Genomic DNA, 18,913 nt, shown 5'->3' with positions numbered 1-18,913 from the left:
GGAATTTTTTTGTATACACTTGACATTCAATAAAGCAGCTTTTCCCAGCTTGATAACGACTCCCAATTGGGTTGCAATTCCTCAGATTCCCAGCCTATCTAGCCATTACAAACAAGAATTAGTGGAAGGAATCCAGACAGGAATAGATTGTACTGTCATATATTTATTATATTCTTGTGGGATTTTTTATTCTGTGTTAGGCAAACTTCAGGTTTATATTAGAAACAAAAATTAATATACTGTAAATAATGTAAGTTGTTCTAATATCATGGGCCACATCTAATGTAATGTGAGCAGACTATTTGTCCCCAATTCCCCCTGTACCTCCTAAGGGATTTGATAGGCCTGGCAACAGATGAGCTTATACGATAATAACTGGTTAAGTCTTTAAGGTGTCAAAACATGCTTTGTTGTTTTGCTGCAGGACACTGGAAACTATAGTATAAATATTGCTTATGTTCTGGAAACTGTAGATTGTAAATATAGCCTGTGTGTTTCTGAATAAAAGCAGAAGGGAGCAAAATTTTAATTCCTTAATGGGGTATTGAGCATTATTCAGATGCACTCATCTTTTAAAGTTATTTTGCCCTTCTCTGACCATCTTAACCAAAAATCTTTACTAACCATATTTACCAGATACCTGTGCTGTTTCTTATGCACCTGTCCACACTGTTTTGCACCTCTAGTTGTTTGTGAGCCAGTTGTTTTCCTTCCTGTTCTTACAGATACACATGAGCCATAATATAGTGCTTAAGTAATTGGCCTTATAGTTGAGCGGAGAAGTATAATTCATTCCTTTTGGCAATTCCCAAGATAGATTATAGCCCACGTATGCTGGAAATTTGAATCTTGTCTACCACCAATAACACTTGCAAAATGTTGTACCTTAGTTCGTGGGGGTTTCAAGCTCCCCCTAGGGGCCTTGCCTACAATTCAGAAAAAAAAATACATGGATTGCTTTCAGAAACAATGATTATTATATTCCTTTTGTGACTTAAAATTGGCAGTGTTCTCTTAGTGGATATTCCACCAGTTTGCTATTAAAGTTCAGATAGATACCTGGCATACCTTTCAATTGAGAATTAAAGAAGTGTAGGAACAGTTAATATGATAGCTTCCCATATGTTTTTTCTTGGTTTTTCACATAACTTTACTAGAAAGCTTTGGGACTGGGTGCATAGTTTTGCAGCAAGATGTTCTTTCCTTGGTCAAGAGATTGCTTTGTTTCCTGAGATTGCTTGTACAATGGATCTTGCCAACTATTCACTTGGAAATATGTTTTCCTTTCCTCCAATGAGTGGTTAACTTCTTGTAGCATAAGTTTGCTCTTAGTGGCTGGTCTTTATGCAGCTAGGGAAATGAACAAACTCTTGAATATAATTTAACTGTATTTCTCTGGACTATATTGAGAGCACCTTCACCCATGTTCTTCAGCAATATACTGTAACAACCCACATATTCAGTGTTGAGACAGGTCTTCAAAATCCTGTGTCAGACTACACAAAAGTATACCTATTGATTAGACTGCTTGATGTGTTCACTGAAGAATAAGAAGACAAGGACCATTAGAAGTCTGCTATTCAATTTGACTGCAAACAATTTGAAAGAGAACATTTCAAGTAAGAAAATGGAAAACTCGTTCTGATGTCAACCCCCTGTGTTTCAATATGTATTGATATCAGGATGTAGATGAAGGGACAGCAGAAAGGAAAATACTTGAAGAAACTTTGAATTACAGCTTCAAGTGATTGTTTTTAGAGCTCAGTTTTCAAAAGTGAATTAAAATCTGAAACATTATTGACAGAAATCAATGATACAAGTTGCTATCACATAATTGGCTGGAAGTACTCCTCGTTATCTAAAGGTTACAGGATTTAAGGCTAATTCTTGACTAGTGGAAATTTGTAGTAAACCACTAACTTTCCAGGTTTGGCAGAGAAATAATGTACAAGAATTGCAATTCTAGTGACATAATTGGAGTGGAATTCTACATGGAATGGAATCTATATTATAAATGATCCATCTTGTTATAAATATACATCTGCTTCAGGAGCATGCCTTAGATTTGTGTGTTGTCCCCTCTTTCATTCCTTCAAGCCAGCAGTAATTACAACATTAATCCCCCATCCCTTCTTCCATTCTCCATTTTTTAATTATAACCCAGTCCTTAATTACGTTTTAAACTTATAAACCAGTGTTCCCAATTGTGTCACTTTCCATATTACGTTGGGTTTTAACTCTCAGGCCATAGAGTTTATCTATCTGAATGTTGTAGATTTCCCAAAACTGGGAAATGTTCTCCTAGCCTGTAATCCCCAAGGCCGAGAGCCTGCTTCTCCCCCTTGTATTGCTGAACTGTAGTTCTGTAGAGAGTCACAACATCCTGTCTCCTGCCTTAGAGCTAATTTCTGTTGAATCCTTTACCAGTTACACTACTTATTTTTCCTCAATAGAGGATGCCACGAGGGCTTTATTTTGGGAAATGGCAAAGGGACTTTGTAGGGCAAGAAGGAAAAAAGAAACTGCATCTGGACTCTTTTGCTATGTCCTAGCATTGAAACTGCTTCTCTTGACCATATCATGTAACAAAGGGTTATTTAAAGGAAGTGGGAAAATCTTGGTGGCTTATTGCCTACTTTTCTTGTATTAGAGGCTATTTTACATGCAATGGCTACAAAAGTACTTGACTAGGATTGTACATAGGAGAAAGGGAGGGAATGGGATTGGGCTACCAATAAGAAAAGCCAATACAGGTAGTCCTTGACCTATGACCATAATTAGGCCAAAATTTTCTGTTGCTAAGTGAGACAGTTATGAAGTGAATTTTGCCCCATTTTATGACCTTTCTTGCTGTAGTTAAGTTAGTAACATGGTTGTATGGCGAATCGGGCTTCCCCAGTGACTTTGTGTGTCAGAAGGTCACAAAAGGTGAACACATGACCCCGGGATACTACAACCATCTTAAATACATGTCAGTTGCCAAGCATTTGAATTTTGATCATGTGACATGGGGATGTCGTAACAGTTGTAAGAGTGAAAAAAATAGTCAAAAGTCACTTTTTTCAGTGCCGTTGTAGGTTATGACTGAAAATAAACACAAACACACATCCTTCACATTCTATACGTTGAATTGAAACCCCTGATACTGCATTAATATTGCACTATACAGTGGAATTCAATAAAGTTACTACCCTGGGATAGAAGCTGTTTTTCAGCCTGTTTGTCCTTGTTTTTATTATCTTGTACCGTCTGCCAGATGGTAATAGTTCAAAAAAAGGGTTCCCAGGATGAGATGGATCTTTGAGGATGTTTTGAACTTTCTTAAGGCAGCGGGAGCTATAAAGCTCTTCCAAAGAGGGGAGAGGGCAACCAATGATCTTCTGGACAATGATGTTAACCCTCTGGAGTGCTGTCCTATCTGCCACTGTGCAATTGGCAAACCATACAGAGGTGCAGTAAGTTAAGATACTGTCTATGGTGCAGCAGTAGAAGGTCATCAGCAGTTTTTCATTGAGTTGTTGTTTTCTGAGAAGTCTCAGGTAGTATAAGAGAGAGAGAAACCCTAACAAAAAAGTTGTTAAAAAGAAAACCATTTTATTACATTGCTATCTCCATTCTCATTACAAATGCTTACTACAGTATCTCTTGTTTTTCAAAATCTAGTGAGTGAGATTTTTGGAATAGGCTTAAGTGTACATAATGGGGAGCAGTCCTTTCACAGAATGCTTTTTGGTCCTCCAAAAGGGCCAAATCTCATACATGTTTTTTTCAATCTTCTCCTGTGATACAACTTCTATATACAATTTAAAAAGTCAGTCTGAAAGTTGTACTAATGTGGCATTGTTAAATGCCGATTTATGAATGTAGGATTCCATAAGTAATAACATAGTACAGGTGGTCTTCGGTTAACTATGGCAATTTCCATTGCTTAGCAGTGTGGTTGTGAAGTGTGGTGATGTTGATCATGTTGCTTAGTGATAGCAGTTCCTGCACTCCTCAGTTGTAATTGTTAAACAAACAACTTGCATGTTGTTAAACGAGGACTTCACATCATTGCCATTTGCAACTTCCTGTTGATTTCCCTGTTGACTTTGCTTGCAAGAAGCCAACAAAGAAGGTCACAGATGGTGACCATGTGACTACAGGGATGCTGCGATGGTTGGAACTTCAAGGACTGATGATAAATATCACTCGTTCAACACTGGTGCAAGCTCAGTGCTGAATGATTTGTCATTAAACAAGGACCACATTGTAATGCTTAATAGTGACGCTCTGGTTAGTATACACAAACATCATGAATACAGCTGGCCATAGACTTAAGACCATTTGTCAAAGTTACAACGGCAGTGAAACAAGTGACTTATGATCATTTTTCTCACTTATGGCCATTGCAGAATCCCCATAGTCACATGATCAAAATTTGGCCGTTTGGCAACTAGCATGTATTTATGACAGTTGCGGTGTCCCAGAGTCATGTGATCACCTTTTGGGACCTTCTGACAAGCGAAGTCAAGGAGGAAGCCAGATTCACTGTACCACTAATGTTACTAACATAACAACTGCAGAGAAGTACCTGTATAGGTATATGTCTGTTTTGTTTTAGGTAGCCCTTTTGGTCTTTTGTTAAGTGGATCGGTTTTATTTTATAATTCTGGCAGCATATCAGTAATACAAATTATACTGGCATTTTGGCATTGATAGGTCTCCTCATGTGTACCAGAGCTTTCTCATGAATGGTTCATAGCTTGAAACATTCTATTTTGCATCTTCTATTTCAAAGGGAGACATGCCACTGTAGGCTAAATGTGTGCAAGAAAAAAGTATCTTAATTTAAAATGTATTTAAAAGAAAAGCCACAAAGTGATTCTGGCCATTATATTTATCTCTTCATTTTCTTTTTTATCTGGTTTCTTTTTTTTTCCTCATCTGCACTTGCAATAATAGCTTGTCTGATGAAACTTGGGAGATTTTCACAAGTGGGAGCAATTGCTATATTTGTATAGGTATTTTTTTTACTAGTCCTCTAGGTCTGTATTAGGAGGGTTTCTGGAACATAATGAAAACCATCCAAATCTCACTGTCCCTGAGAGATGGGCCAATTTCCCCAGAATAATCTAACAGATGTGGTTATAACATGTGCTGGGAACACTAGAAAGAGCACATGGTGAGACGTAAGTGCTGGGAGCAATGCCGGCTGGCACTGCATGAAAGTAATGTAACTTATATTGTAGGCATGGTTTGTGGGAAGAGACAAGCTCAGAATTCAGTCCCTCCATTAAAAGGATTACAGCAGTTCTGACTGCAGTGGTGCCATTTTATGTAAATGCAGGCAAATTTTGCACTTCCTGATACTGAATCAGTATGTTGTGGATGCCCATTTGTGTGACGAATGCCACTTTTCACAAGAAAAATGCATTTCATGTAAGATATACGTGCAACTCAGACCTGTCCCCAAGCATGACACTGGATCAACCGATCCAATTTGGGAAGAAAAAAGAACAAAACTCTCTGTATAGAACACAGAGCAGTATTATGTCTCCAAGCTTGCAGTTGATGGTCCCCAATATTTTTTATGGATAATCTTGCATGTGGCGGAGCAGTGGTTAGATTGCAGTATTGCAGACTAATTCTGCCCACAGCCAAGAGTTCAATCCTAACCAGCTCAAGGTGGACTCATCCTTCCAAGGACCCAGATTGTTGGAGTCAATATGCTGACCTTGTAAACTGCTCTGAGAGTGTGGTAAAGCACTATGGAGTGATATATGAATCTAAGTGTTACTGCTATTGCTGTAGTCTTAGACGCATCTCCAGAACCCAGTGAGTTCATCCAAATGACAGAAACAGTGTTGTACTTTCATTGTACAAACTTCTTTCCTGCCCAATATTGTGTGGAATGGCATCGTATCTGTACAAATACTATGTTTCCCCGAAAATAAGACCCTGTCTTATAATTTTTTTCCACCAAAAAAGGGCATCAGGTCTTATTTTTAGGGGATGTCGTCCACTGACTAACCTCTCTTTCATGCGTCGCCCCGGCCTCCTTTTCGCTGTCAGGCCTTCAAGAACTACTTCTTCTGCGGCCGGCAAGGCTTTCCTGAAAGCCTTTGCAGGCAATAGTAGAGTTCCAGATCGTTCTGGGGCTCTGTTATCAGCTATAGAGGCCTTTAGGAAATCTTTGCTGGCTGCAGAAGAAATGGGCCGGCAAGGCAGGTGTCGGGATGTGCGAGGCTGGCTTCAACTGTCCAAAGGTAAGTAGTAGGGCAGCTCCACCCCTCCCATCCCCACCCTAGTTTAATTTTTACCCGTGCATCTTGGAGTGGGTGGGATCTTAATTAGGGCTTATTTTGGGGGGTAGGGCTTATATTGGGTGCCCATGTAAAAATCAAGCTAGGACTTACTTTCAGGGTAGGTCGTATTTTCGGGGAAACAGGGTAGGAAGGGACCTGTGCCGCAATAGTATGACCCTGTATTGGTTATTTGCCCTCCCCTGCTCCCCTCCCCCGGGATTCCTTTGCGGATGCCTCTGCAATATGGAATCGTTTTTTCAAATAAAGTAAGAGTAGGTTGTGTACCTCACAGAAATAATGTTATCCTGTGAGGATGAACAAAAAGAATATTGAAACAATTATACAAGGAATTCTAATCAAGGGGCTCATGTGACAGGACAGATTGAAGAGTTGCCTCCAGAATACAATTCTACCACAGTTCTAACAGTTGGAAAGACGTTCACGCTTTTTGGCAATCTAAGGTGGTAGTTTTAGCTGCTATGCTGAAGCAGTTTTCAACTGTGGTTAACATTTACCAAAACAATAGAGTAAGTTTGCAGTAGCATGTTGTTTGCCAAGAATTCAAAGCCGATTGCAGCTTTAGTTCAAACATTGCATGCTGCTTCTCTGGACAGTACTATGAAGGGATTGTTTAAATTTAAACTGATAGCAGTGCCATTTTTTGCTTTACTTTCCCCCCCAGAATGTGGGCATTTTGATACACAGAAAAGGAAACCTGGTAGCTCTCCAGAAGTTACTGTACAATAATTTCCAGCAACCTTCACCCCACTGCCTAGGCTGGGTGGGTGGGATTGCTAGGAGGTGTTCTTTTGTGAGCCAAAGAACATGGTTGTTTTAGAGTGCCACTTCCCACCAAAATTACATGGAAGGTACCATGTAAATCAGGGGTGTCCAACTTTGGCAACTTTAAGAGTTGTGGACTTCAACTCCCAGAATTCCTCAGCCAGCTTTGCTGGCTGAGGAATTCTGGGAGTTGAAGTCCACAACTCTTAAAGTTGCCAAAGTTGGACACCCCTGATGTAAATGATCCAGTAGCTACAGTTATATGCATATAAAGCAGATCCCTTTGTGACACTGGTTGGTATTGGGTAGCACAGATTAGTCCCTTGGGTTTTCTCTATCTTTGTTTAACGCTTCAGAGGTTATTTCCGTATCTTTCCCTGAAAGGAATGAGCTCCCAAGGCCATTTATTTCAAGTGAGTTTCTCTTGAATGTGAAGTGAATGATCACTCTTTTCTGTCTTATCAGAGGAAAGCATAGTATTAAGGCATAAGAATATGAAGTTTTAGAACAATTTTATAAAACTGTTGAGTATTGTTGCATATTCAGGTGCTCTCTTAAGACATTAATCTCGATTTTAAAAATCAAATAGTGAGTCCGTATCTTGTTAGTTTTGGGGGGATTAGTTCCTAAATAGTGAAGACCTTCGTAACTAGGTCAGAGGTCACTTCTGAAAATAGCAATGGGGTGGCTTAGTCTGACAGGGTGCTTTCAAAGAACCTATTGCTAGATTGGACTTTATTAAGTAGCCTTCAACCTGAAACTTTGGGGCAAAAAAACCTCTTTGCACTTAGCAGTTGTAGGAACTTCCAGCTATTTCCCTTTCCATAACTTGTATGATATGTTATAAATTTGCTTGCTTCTCACTTCAGGGTTAGACCAAAGGGGGCAACCTTTAGGCTGCATGCAGCTTCTGAAAATGTCATTTTCCATTTCCTCCCATAAAGCCCTTGAAATATCATCACCTTTCAGTGATGCCACCTGCAAATAAATAAATAAATACACACACACACACACACACACACACAAAATGTAAAACAAAAAAAATAGAAACATACATCCAACACTAACAACTGCAAAAAAAAGGGGGGGAGGGAATGTGTACAAAAAAAAAATAACTCAAATATCAAATAAATTTAACATTAAATACATAGAATCCACCCAGGCTAGATGCTGAGAAAGGAAAAAAATACCAACAAAACCAATAAATTCTCCTCTTTACATAATGGGTTTACAAATAATTACAACAAAAATACTATATTAAATTAAAGGGGATCTCTGTCGGATAATCAAATCGACCCAACATCTGATCATACTTTATATGTTTAAAAAAAAACTCAGTCAACAAGTTAACCCAAACATTACACTAATCTTCAAATCCTTTTGGTGACCATCTGTTATTGTATTTGACATGGCCATCTACGGCTTCCAGTCTCTTATAAAATTATCTAGCCTGTTGTCTCTAATCAAAGCCTCTCTGCTAATTCAGTCATTAACTTGCATGACTTTTGAAAATCAACACATCAGGAGGGCTCCAAAATGGAGGATGCTAATTTTACACGATGGACATACTTACAAGTAGCAGAGTATTTGTAGGATGAGTTATTCTGAGCAAAAAAATGCCCCATGGAGAGAAGAGAGGGTCTGCTTAGCTTTTAGGAGAGTGGGCTCTCAGTTGAAATTCAGCTTGGTAGGAGAAGGAAGGAGTATTAGGTATGTTCACTGCCTTGAATTATTTTTAAAAATAATTAAGATGGGATGAAACTAACTAAATAAATAAATGGTATACAATTGCAGTTTGGGAATGTATAACACAAGGCATATCAAATATTCATTAAGTTTGTAGCATGCCTTTATATTGCTTGACGTAAAAAAAGCAATAGCATGTGCTTTGGGATTAATTTGTTTTTGTCTAGACAATCACTTTTTCTGACAGACACAAACATACACTCTGAATGACATTGTTATTGTTTATTTATCCTTGTATTTATTATCCTGTATAGTTAATTGTTAATAGAGAGATGGGGAATTTGAGAATCATGGTATTTATAATAGGTACCTTAAAAGGAATTTAGTGACTTACTTTTGAAAACCCGATAATTCTTATTTATTTGGATATATACTTTATATAATCTTCCTTTCAGTGCAAGACTCCCAAGGCAATACTCAATTTAAAAAGCAAACAAACCATGCATTATAATTTTCTTCCAAAAGACTCCAATTTATTTCAGCCATGTTTCATAGTGGACTCCTGATAAAGATGAGTAACTTCACTGACATGTATTTTATTTTGATATAGAAGCACTTGAAGTTCTTATCCTTCAAGATGAATCGTGCACAAATTATTTCTTTAATGTCATATTCTTTCCTAATGGCAAACAACTTAAATTTAGATGGGTTGTTCTTTTTTCCCTTCACTACAGCTCAATCACTGATTCCAAGAGAGACAGAGTAGATGTCTACACCAACTGATCCTACTACAATGCCTCATCCAGGCCCTTCACCAGGGCCAGGGCCATCTCCAGGACCAATCCTAGGTCCAAGCCCAGGACCTGGGCCATCACCAAGCTCAGTACATAGCATGATGGGACCAAGTCCTGGACCTCCAAGTGTGCCACATCCAATGCCATCTATGGGACCGGGTGATTATTCACAGGAAGGCATGCATCAAATGCACAAAGTAAGTATTACTACCAAATGTTTTCTGCCAAATGTTTTCTATGTGCAGAACAGTGGTGATGGAAAACTAAAACGATCATTTTGTCAGCCTAAATATCACTATCAGTTTTATATATGCAAGTCATTCATTAGGACTGTGATATTGAGGTGTGAATTCCAGAGCATAAATTAAGGCTTGCTTGTGGCAGTTGTGGTTAATGTTCCTCAGTGAGATAATTTAGCATACATTGGAGTACATACGTTTAAATTCAGTAGAGCATTCTTTGAAGTGAACATGTGTATGATTCACCATAATTTATTTTTGGAAGAAGGATAATATTTTAGAAGATAAAAGCAGAATATTTCATTTTTAAGACTTACCTCATTCAAATAGGCACTAGCTTCTTAGTACCCTATGGGATTTTAGAGTAACAATATTTAAGATCCAGGAATTAGAACAGTACAGTATTCTGCTCATAATGTAGGTTTATGAATGCCGTAGTGCCTTGGGAAAATAAGACTGCATCTAATAATGTAGAATGGTATCATAATTAAATTGGAGATTTTCTTTCTTTTTTCTTTTTTCTTTGGTGTTCTCTCTTGTTCCAGTATAAATTTTTATTATAGTTATATCATATTTTATTTATTTATTTATTTAAAACATTTATATAGTCATCCATCTTTCAATCAACTCTGGGTGGTTCCCAGTCAAAAGTTAAAAGACATATCAAATTATATTAAAGCAGGGGTATCAGAGGCATATCATCACAGTGACGTCACATGACATATTGGGACTTTTTTCCCCTTCGCTAAACCAGGTGTGGGTGTGGCCAGCATGTGACACATCAGGCCGACAGGCCGCGAGTTTGACAGCCCTGTATTAAAGCTATACACCTCAAAAGTCCAGTTAGACTTAACATAACTAAATGTTCAGATGGTCAAGATCAAACAAAAATTAGCTTTCTGTGATACTAAATTGCCACTATAAGTTTTTCATTCATATACCAGGCTTAACTGCCAATAGGTCAACTAAAAGTATACATAGGATTGTATATCGTATTTGAAAGCTAGAATGGTAGAGGCCTATAGCCAGTCAGAATCAATGGAACAAAGACAATAATTGTTATATGTGGACAGCCTTGAAATCTATATGATACCTTCAGTTACCATCAGGGAAAATGAGACCATGATAGATATTATGGATCTTGATGAGGCTATAAACTTTGAGTTGGAATTGAACTGTCAGGGAAACTGTATCTGGAGCAAAGTCTGGAGCAGAAAAATGGCCTTGGGGAAGACTACAATGGCCTAGGAAAAAAATGGTCTTTAGTCTGATTTTTGTTCTCTAGTACAGATAGGAATCTTTTCATAAATATTCGCTTGTGACAAGCAAAGTTCATCCTTCTTGAGATGTAATGTATTCATTTGCTTCTCAAAATTCTCATTCCCAAATTTAAAATAAAGCCTGCAAGTTTGGCTTGTCAGCCTGGACTACAAATAGAGTATATCTGGAGGGGGTATCTGCTCTGTATGGACCACCCAGTGCATTTTTTTTTTCAATAGCCAGAGAGCATGCTTACAAACTATAGTTAGCAGGCATCTTTCACTGTGGCTTCTCACTCATCTCTCTTGCCTGGAGAACCACTTTTTTTTGTTAAGAATCAACAAGACATTAATTAGCAAACTCAGTGGCTCATTATGGTAATGAGAAAAGCAACAGAAAATACTATATGGGAGTCATCCTTAGATTCCTTCTCTTGTTCTAAGAAAAAAGACAGTAGCAATAAAAACAGTTTACCATAAGGCCTTACCAGTCACTTTCAGTCCATTTTCAGTTTCTTCCTTTTTCTTGCTTCCAAATTTGTAGAATCTTTGATGGCTGGAGATCTACACACCCCTACTTTTCTTGCTATGGAGGCACTTAATAATAAGGTACTACCAGATGACAGGAGCATTGAATCAATAATTACTGCCTCAGCAACAGAAATACTCTAATGAAGGACATAATAAATGTTCTGGTCACTGGAACGTCCTATCAGTTTGGTTATGGTCAGGATACTCCTTGTGCATCATTTCTTTTGCTGAGACAATAACAGTTGTTTCTCTTCCATTTTCTCACTCTCCTGTGAAGGCTTTGGCATTCTTTCAGGTCTGCAATTCGACAGACGGGTGCCTACTTCATCAACACTCAACAGCCTCAAGGGAAGTGTCTGCATTCAAGAACTGAACATATTGATCAGTGCGGAACCTTTTCCTTTTTTTCCCTTTGATAAGTTTGTAAAGATAAACAGGCAGCTCTCCTGAAAGACCAATAAAGCATAAGTGTTGCTCAGAAGTTTTGTTTCTAAACACAGCAGGATATGGAGGATTTAACAGTGTAGATGCCCTACTTTGTAGATTCATTGTCCCAAATGAATGCCAGCATAGTAGCATTGATGTCTTTCCTGCCTATTCAGTTTTTGCCAACTCATCCCTCTCTGGTTTGAGGGACTTAAACCTTTTTAATGGCTCTTGGAGCCTCTTCTGACCATGATTGCTGAACCCTTGACAGCACAATTTCTTGCTAATTTAAATGGGGAAAAACACAAAAACTTTATTATAAAAGCTGAAACCAGCATTATAAAATTAGTAATTTTTAAATGGCTTTATTCTGGGTTGCAACTCTTTTCTTACTTCTTCCAGAAATATTAAATACAGCCTATATGTCTCTGGGAAAGATGAAGGACAAAAATAATCTTTCAAAATTCTTATACTCACCAAAATTGTTTCAGGATTTAACTATCTCTTGGAAACTATCTGTTAACTTTATCATTTGCATTTAGCAGACAGTTCATTTATAATTTTAAAGATGTATTCGCTGTGTCTCAAAACTGCTTTTATAATCTCTGAGTTGGTATTTTTTTTCCTGCATTAGAAGGATGAGATGGGTAAAATATGACCTTGATTAGGGATATAATTTTTCTTCCTTAATACTTCTATCAACTCTGCAGATAATTAATATGTGTTTTGCAGACACTATCCAATCAGAATGAAGTATCAAAAAAAAATCAATGAGATTTTAATTAAAAAAACACCTCTTGTTGAAATCAATGGAACTTTAATTTGCTTAATTTTAGATGGATTATCCCTGATACAATGTTCATGATCTTGTGAACTTTCTGAAGCACTTTTTCATTTCCTTTATATCAATTGTTTTCCGGGATGACTTTTGAATTAAATTATTTTGAGATGTCTCATGCACAACAGGCATCGTTATAATTTAGAAAACAATAGTAAATATCGATAGAGGGGAACACTGATTATTGGTGACAGCTTTTCTTCACAGTTGTTGAAGTTGATTAAACCTGAAATCTTAAATAAGCAGGAATTATTGTTTTGTATTTCTGTGCTATGCGGTGCCACGTGCTCAAATATACTGCAGCTTTAATTCATTAATTTAGCACTAGGGTATTGGATTAAGTAACAGCCTGCTTGTCTCTTGATTTTTTGATATATTAATCCTGTTTTTGTAACTGCTGAAGACTATTAAGAGATGATTAATATGCATCAGTTTCTCTCCTGTAATTAATCTCTGAGGGCTTCCTCATCCCACCTTCTGGCTTACTTTCAGTTCTTAACTGATCTACTTAACTGTCACAGAACTTTCTGAATCTTTAAGAGCGCATATTAAACAAGGGAATAAAACTCCTTGCCTTAGAGAATAATATATGGTTGAATGTACAGATACAGATAATTTCTTTGTATTTCAGCTCAACTTTGAAACAGGAAATAGACATTTGGTAACTTTAGAATATCTTGTCCCAGATTCACCTTGGATAGGTCTCCATTGTAACTAGCTAAGTGGACTTCCTGAAAGAGTCCCTCTGTTATTTTCTTGATAACTATGAGTACTTTCCTCAGTCTGTTTTAAAGATCAAAGCTTATCCAGTTTTTGTACATTACTAGCGCTGTAGCTTTAACTACATGCGGGGTGGGTTTTTTGAAAAAAAAAATACTCTGCCATTCTAAGTGAAAAAAAAAAAGGTATTGAATAACCCACTGTTAGAGGAACAGATAAATTTAAAAACAGTGTGAAGAGTGTTTGTGGCAGAGCAAAAACGAGCAAATCCTGAGTTACACTCCAGAAATCTGGAAATGTTGTGTTTTTTCTCTTTACTAAGCTTTTAATTTTCCTCAATTTTTATTCCTTTAAATTTATACCTTTTCCTACCCTCCCCTTTTCCACTCCCCAGTTTCTTCCCTAGCAGTCAAACTGTGTGTGTGTGCCTGTGTGCACGCTTGTGCTCACGTGTATACACACACACACACACACACACACATTTTGGGATCTAAAACCTGCTAATGATGTGGGCTTGCCTGAGAGTTGTTGTTGTGAGAAACCTGAGCCCTTCAGCTTTGCATGTGTGAAGAGGAGACAGTCTTTGGAGAGCTGCACATAATGTTTGTTTAGACACTCTCAGAGCAACTATTAAACGTTTCTTCCCCTGAAATAGCAATTCCCCTGGGCTCTCCCCTCACAAGTGAGGAAAATCTTTTTCATTTTACCCTCTGTTGATCATTCAATTCAGAAACCTTCATGTTTCTTCCCTGCCTCCCTCCCCCCTCCTCTTTCTCTTTGAATGCAGGGTGGGCTTCACCTTGTCCTCACATGGCAGCCTCGTCTGCCTCATGCAGCTGACCTTTCTTTCTTTTCCTCTGGCGGCTCAACTTCTTCCTCGTCTTTTTCCCTTCACTGATACCTGATTCTTGAATACAGCCTTGCTTTGCTGGTAAAGAATGATTTTTGCTGGAGTTAGGTGAAAAATGCCCTGGGAAGTTAACTACAGGTAGTCCTCGACTTACAACCACAATTGAGCCCAACATTTCCATTGCCAAGCAAGACAGTTGTCAAGTGAGCTTTCCCCCATTTTATGACCTCTCCTGTTAAGTGAATCACTGCAGTTCTTAGGTTAGTCACACAGTTGTTAAGTGAATCCAGCTTACCCATTGACTTTGCTTGTCAGAAGGTCGTGAAAGGTGATCACATGATCCTGGGATAATATAACTGCATAAATACATGCCAGTTGCCAAGCATCTAAATTTTGATCATGTGACCATAGGGATGCTGCACTGGTTGTAAGTGTGAAAAATGATCATAGGTCAAAGGTCACTTTTTTTCAGTGCTGCTGTTACTTTGAACTGTTGCTAAAATTAAATGAATGGTTGTAAGTCGAGCATTATCTGTAATTTCTTTTGGTCCCTTGGGTATCTGAAAATAGATTGACTGTTGTAACAAGAGAAATACATTTTTTCTAGCATGGTAGTAATTATTATATATAAGCATTAAGCCCAATTCCCAGATTCATCCAGAAAAACACAACCATTGCTGTAAATTCTGGAAACTGGACATGGAGGATAGTAAAGTTGGGGAAGGGTAACATTTCTTTTTTAAAAATCTGTTTAGTAATGCTTGTCTCTAGATTCCTCTGCAGTTCAAAATGCAGAGTATTGTTGATATTGCTGCCAAAATATAGCTCACTACATGTGTCTACGTATAATAAATGATTGGGGGAGGAGAAACAGAAGAATGTTAGGGCATGGATTTAAAATATCAATAACTCAGCCTTCGCTTGTCACTTCCAGAAGTGTGGGGGTTATAACTCTCATAGATCCCAGCCAGCATGAAAAAAAAAGATAAAATTATGTAATTTCAGAAAATATTGCTGCTTTGACATATTAAGGTCACGCTTGAGGCTGACTGGGTTTTCTTTTTTCTTTGATGTTTTCATGCACATTTTGGTTTGATTTTAATACTATTTTGTGCTTGTTTATTCGTATGAGTATAAGTATTGTAATTTACTATAAAACTTCATGACGGTGCAAGCCAAAGCAGCACATTGCTTAAGCGTTGTTAAAGGCAGGAATGAGACGGGAGGAAGGCAGGATCTAAATCTAAGAAACATAGTAAGAATTTTTAAAAAAATTGTTTTGCTCTTACAGCCTATTGATGGTTTGCATGAAAAAGGGATAGTTGAAGACCTACACAACAGTTCCATGAAGGCTGCAAACATGCGACCACCTCTTCCTGGCATGGGACCACCTCAGAGTCCAATGGATCAACACAGTCAAGGTTTATAGTTTTGTCCCATTTTAAACTATTCTTAAAATTGTGACATTATCTATCTTTTTTGATATGAGAACTGATGGCTTTTAAGCCTTGTTGCAGTTGTGTTACAGATAAATCTTTAAGGGTATAAATAATACCTGGTAGAGGATGTTTGAAGTGAAAAGTTCAAAGTGATGCAGAAAATGAACAATTGAGACTTTTGTTTTTTCTAAGATATTCATCAGTGTCAAGTACTTTAAGATCTAGAGAAAATAATACGTGGTTCGTTCATTGCTTTGAATAAGAAAAGCCATATGCTTATGTTGGAGTAGGGCTGGCTATGACTGTAGGCTTGACTGGAAAATTGAAAAATACTGTATATTAATAGCACTAGCATTTAGGCTTATGTACCGCCTCATAGTGCTTTACAGCAGTGATCCCAACCTTTGTGGCTTGGCAGCCCAGTGGAGGAAGAGAGGAACCAGCAGCTCAATTTGCACAAGTTGAGTTGTGCATACGTGTACACGTGCTGGCCTTCCACTCGCACAAAGAGAGCTGCACGCTAGCCAGGTTCCAAATAGACCATCGCCCGGTAGTGGGCTGCAACCCAAGGGTTAGGGACCCCTGCTTTATAGCCCCCTCTAAGCAGTTTACAGTATCAACATATGGTCCCAACAATCTGAATCCTCATTTTATTGACCTCAGAAGGATGGAAGGTTGAGTCAACCTTGAGTTCCATCAGGCTCAAACTCCAGCATGTAGATGAATTTGCCTGCAATACTGCACTAACCACTGTGCCACCAGGGCTCCTTATAGCTGAGAAGACAGTGGCTTTTGGTGGGTTTTTTCTTTCTTTCTAAAAACTGCACATGATTGAGTTTGATTTGAAGGAGACTTTATCTTTTATCAAAATACTACTATCCACAAGTACTTGTATCTAATAATACCATGTTTCTCCAACAATACGGCCTCCACCAATAGGAAGGCCCAGCATGATTTCTAGGCATGAGGTGAAATTAAGCCCCACCCCCAAAATTTAGGCCTATTTAAACCATGCGTTTCCCTATCATTTCTCACATCGTTCGTTAGAACTACACGAGATGAAGAGAAATGGGGGGGAAGGGAAGGGGGGGAGAAAACTTACCTTTAGGAGCGCCATGCAGGTAGCCTAGGCTACTCTGATCTACTACCAATAGAACATCGGCCGATAGAAGCTCCCCAAAGGCAGAGTCACCAGCCGCTTCTATTGGCTGGTAGAAGTGGCCTCGGGGTGAGCGCCTGTGCTCACTCCCCTCGCCACGAAGCCGTTTCTATTGGCCGATGGAAGCTCCCCAAAGACAGAGTCACCAGCCGTTTCTATCAGCCGGTAGAAGCGACCTCGGGGTGAGTGCCCATGCACACTCCCTTCACCACGAGGCCGTTTCTATCAGCCAGTGGAAGCTCCCCAAAGGCAGAGTCACCAGGTGCTTCTATCAGCTGGTAGAAGCGGCCTCATGATTGGACTCAATTGAAAAAAAGAACCTGCATCTTGTCGCCAAGTCCCTGGTTTTACGGCTCCTCTCTCATCCCAAATTATGCCAAAATAAGGGATTCCAAGGCTGGTGTTGGTTAATTGGTTAATGACGGGTGCTCTTTCAGGTGCTGAGAGAGAGAGAGAAGGAGACGTCGCTGAAGTTCTCAGACTCCCCCCAACTATTAGCAATGCCACCCGTGAGCTATGGCAGGATTGCCCCGGATCATGTGCAGAATGCCTTCGCCGTTCAACTTGCCCCCACGACAAAGTTCATACTAAAATTAGGCCTTTCCAACCAGCCCCTGCAAATATTCAGCCCTCACCAGAGCAATAGAAAGGAGTGGAGGAGAGGAGGATGTTTAGCTTTGGCCCAGCCCTTCTTCGGTCCAGCTCCCTCCTGCCCTCCTGTGCCGCGGAGACCCTTTCACACTCACTCAGCTTCCCCGCCGCATTCCTACGAGGACTGCTCCCGCGTCTCTTTTTGAGAGCCCGCCCGATCTCCCTTCTAAGGCTAGCCGAGGTCTGCTGCCTCCTCTTCCCTCCCCGGCGCCGCCCCGCTTCCCAAGCCAGTGGCGGCAGCAGGTAAAGGGAGGTCGGCTGCCCTGGGATTTAGGCAGAGTGCCCGGAAAAGGTCTGGCCTGGGGAGGGGAGGGTGGCAGTGGGAATGCCACTGATGCTGAGCATCTCAGCAGATGCTGAGACCTTCCCTCACCAGAAGGGCTTGGCTAACCCGGTGCAGGGACGAGGGCTAGCGGGTGATGTGTGTGTGTGTGTGAGAGAGAGAGAGAGAGAGAAACTCAGCTTGCTTCCCTTCTGCTAAGAAAAATTTGCAGCCGCTCCCCCACGCACACTCCCCTCGCCACGAAGCCATTTCTATCGGCTGATGAAAGCGGCTGGTGACTCTGCCTTTTGGGAGCTTCCATCGGCTGATAGAAACTGCCTCGAGGAGAGTGCGTGTGGGGCACACCTCACCCCAAAGCGGCTGGTGACTCTGCCTTTCGGGAGCTTCCATCGGCTGATAGAAACAGCTTCATGGTGAGGTGAGTGTGTGTGGGTGCTCGCCCCGAGGTCACTTCTACCGGCCGATAGAAGCGGCTGGTGACTCTACCTTTGGGGAGCTTCCAGTGGCGGCCTCATGGAGAGGTGAGTATGCATGGGGGAAGAAATTAAGTCACCCCTGAAAAGATGTCCTAGCCATTTTTTCGGGGCTCAAAAAAAAAAAAAAAAAAGACCCGGCCTTATTTTATGAGATACACGGTAATTGTTCCGACCTAGGCTTCCGCAACAGCACGAAGCCGACTCCCCATCCTGATAAACCCCTTTTATTTAATTTACAGTCAATTCCTCTCCAGCAAAGTCCCGGCCAACAGTCTTTCAAGATATTTCACAATTACAGACCTTTATCAGGCTTGAAGTGTTGCCAGGCTGATATCTTTCAGATGCCACACTGTAGCAGACAATACCTGGCAAGAATGCAGGAACAGATCTTCACCCAAATGAACTAATCGTCTCCTGCAAACCCCCACTCCCCTTTCGCTCCTCTTTTATTCCTTATGGGAGGGGCCATTCACTGCCCACCTGTGGTTTTAC

The 18,913-nt window shown here is 39.7% G+C and overlaps 1 protein-coding gene across 4 annotated transcripts in view; it reads left to right on the top strand.

Moving 5' to 3' along the window:
- SMARCA2 (SWI/SNF related BAF chromatin remodeling complex subunit ATPase 2) overlaps positions 1 to 18,913 on the top strand; it is a 115,896-nt gene that overhangs the window by 4,173 nt on the left and 92,810 nt on the right. For all 4 annotated transcript variants that reach the window (XM_087957772.1, XM_026675650.2, XM_026675661.2 and 1 more), the window contains exons 2-3: positions 9,491 to 9,747; positions 15,705 to 15,834. In XM_087957772.1, coding sequence (XP_087813898.1) covers positions 9,523 to 9,747; positions 15,705 to 15,834 — 355 coding nt within the window. In that variant the 5' untranslated portion in view covers positions 9,491 to 9,522. The remainder of the gene's footprint in view (positions 1 to 9,490; positions 9,748 to 15,704; positions 15,835 to 18,913) is intronic.

The sequence above is a fragment of the Notechis scutatus genome, chromosome 2 (assembly GCF_049901735.1).
Source record: "Notechis scutatus isolate UNSWTSFEM ecotype Mainland chromosome 2, rNotScu1.2, whole genome shotgun sequence".
NCBI classification, from domain to species: Eukaryota; Metazoa; Chordata; class Lepidosauria; order Squamata; family Elapidae; genus Notechis; species Notechis scutatus.
Note: the sequence above shows the minus strand (reverse complement) of the source record. Positions and strands in the feature narration are given on the sequence as shown.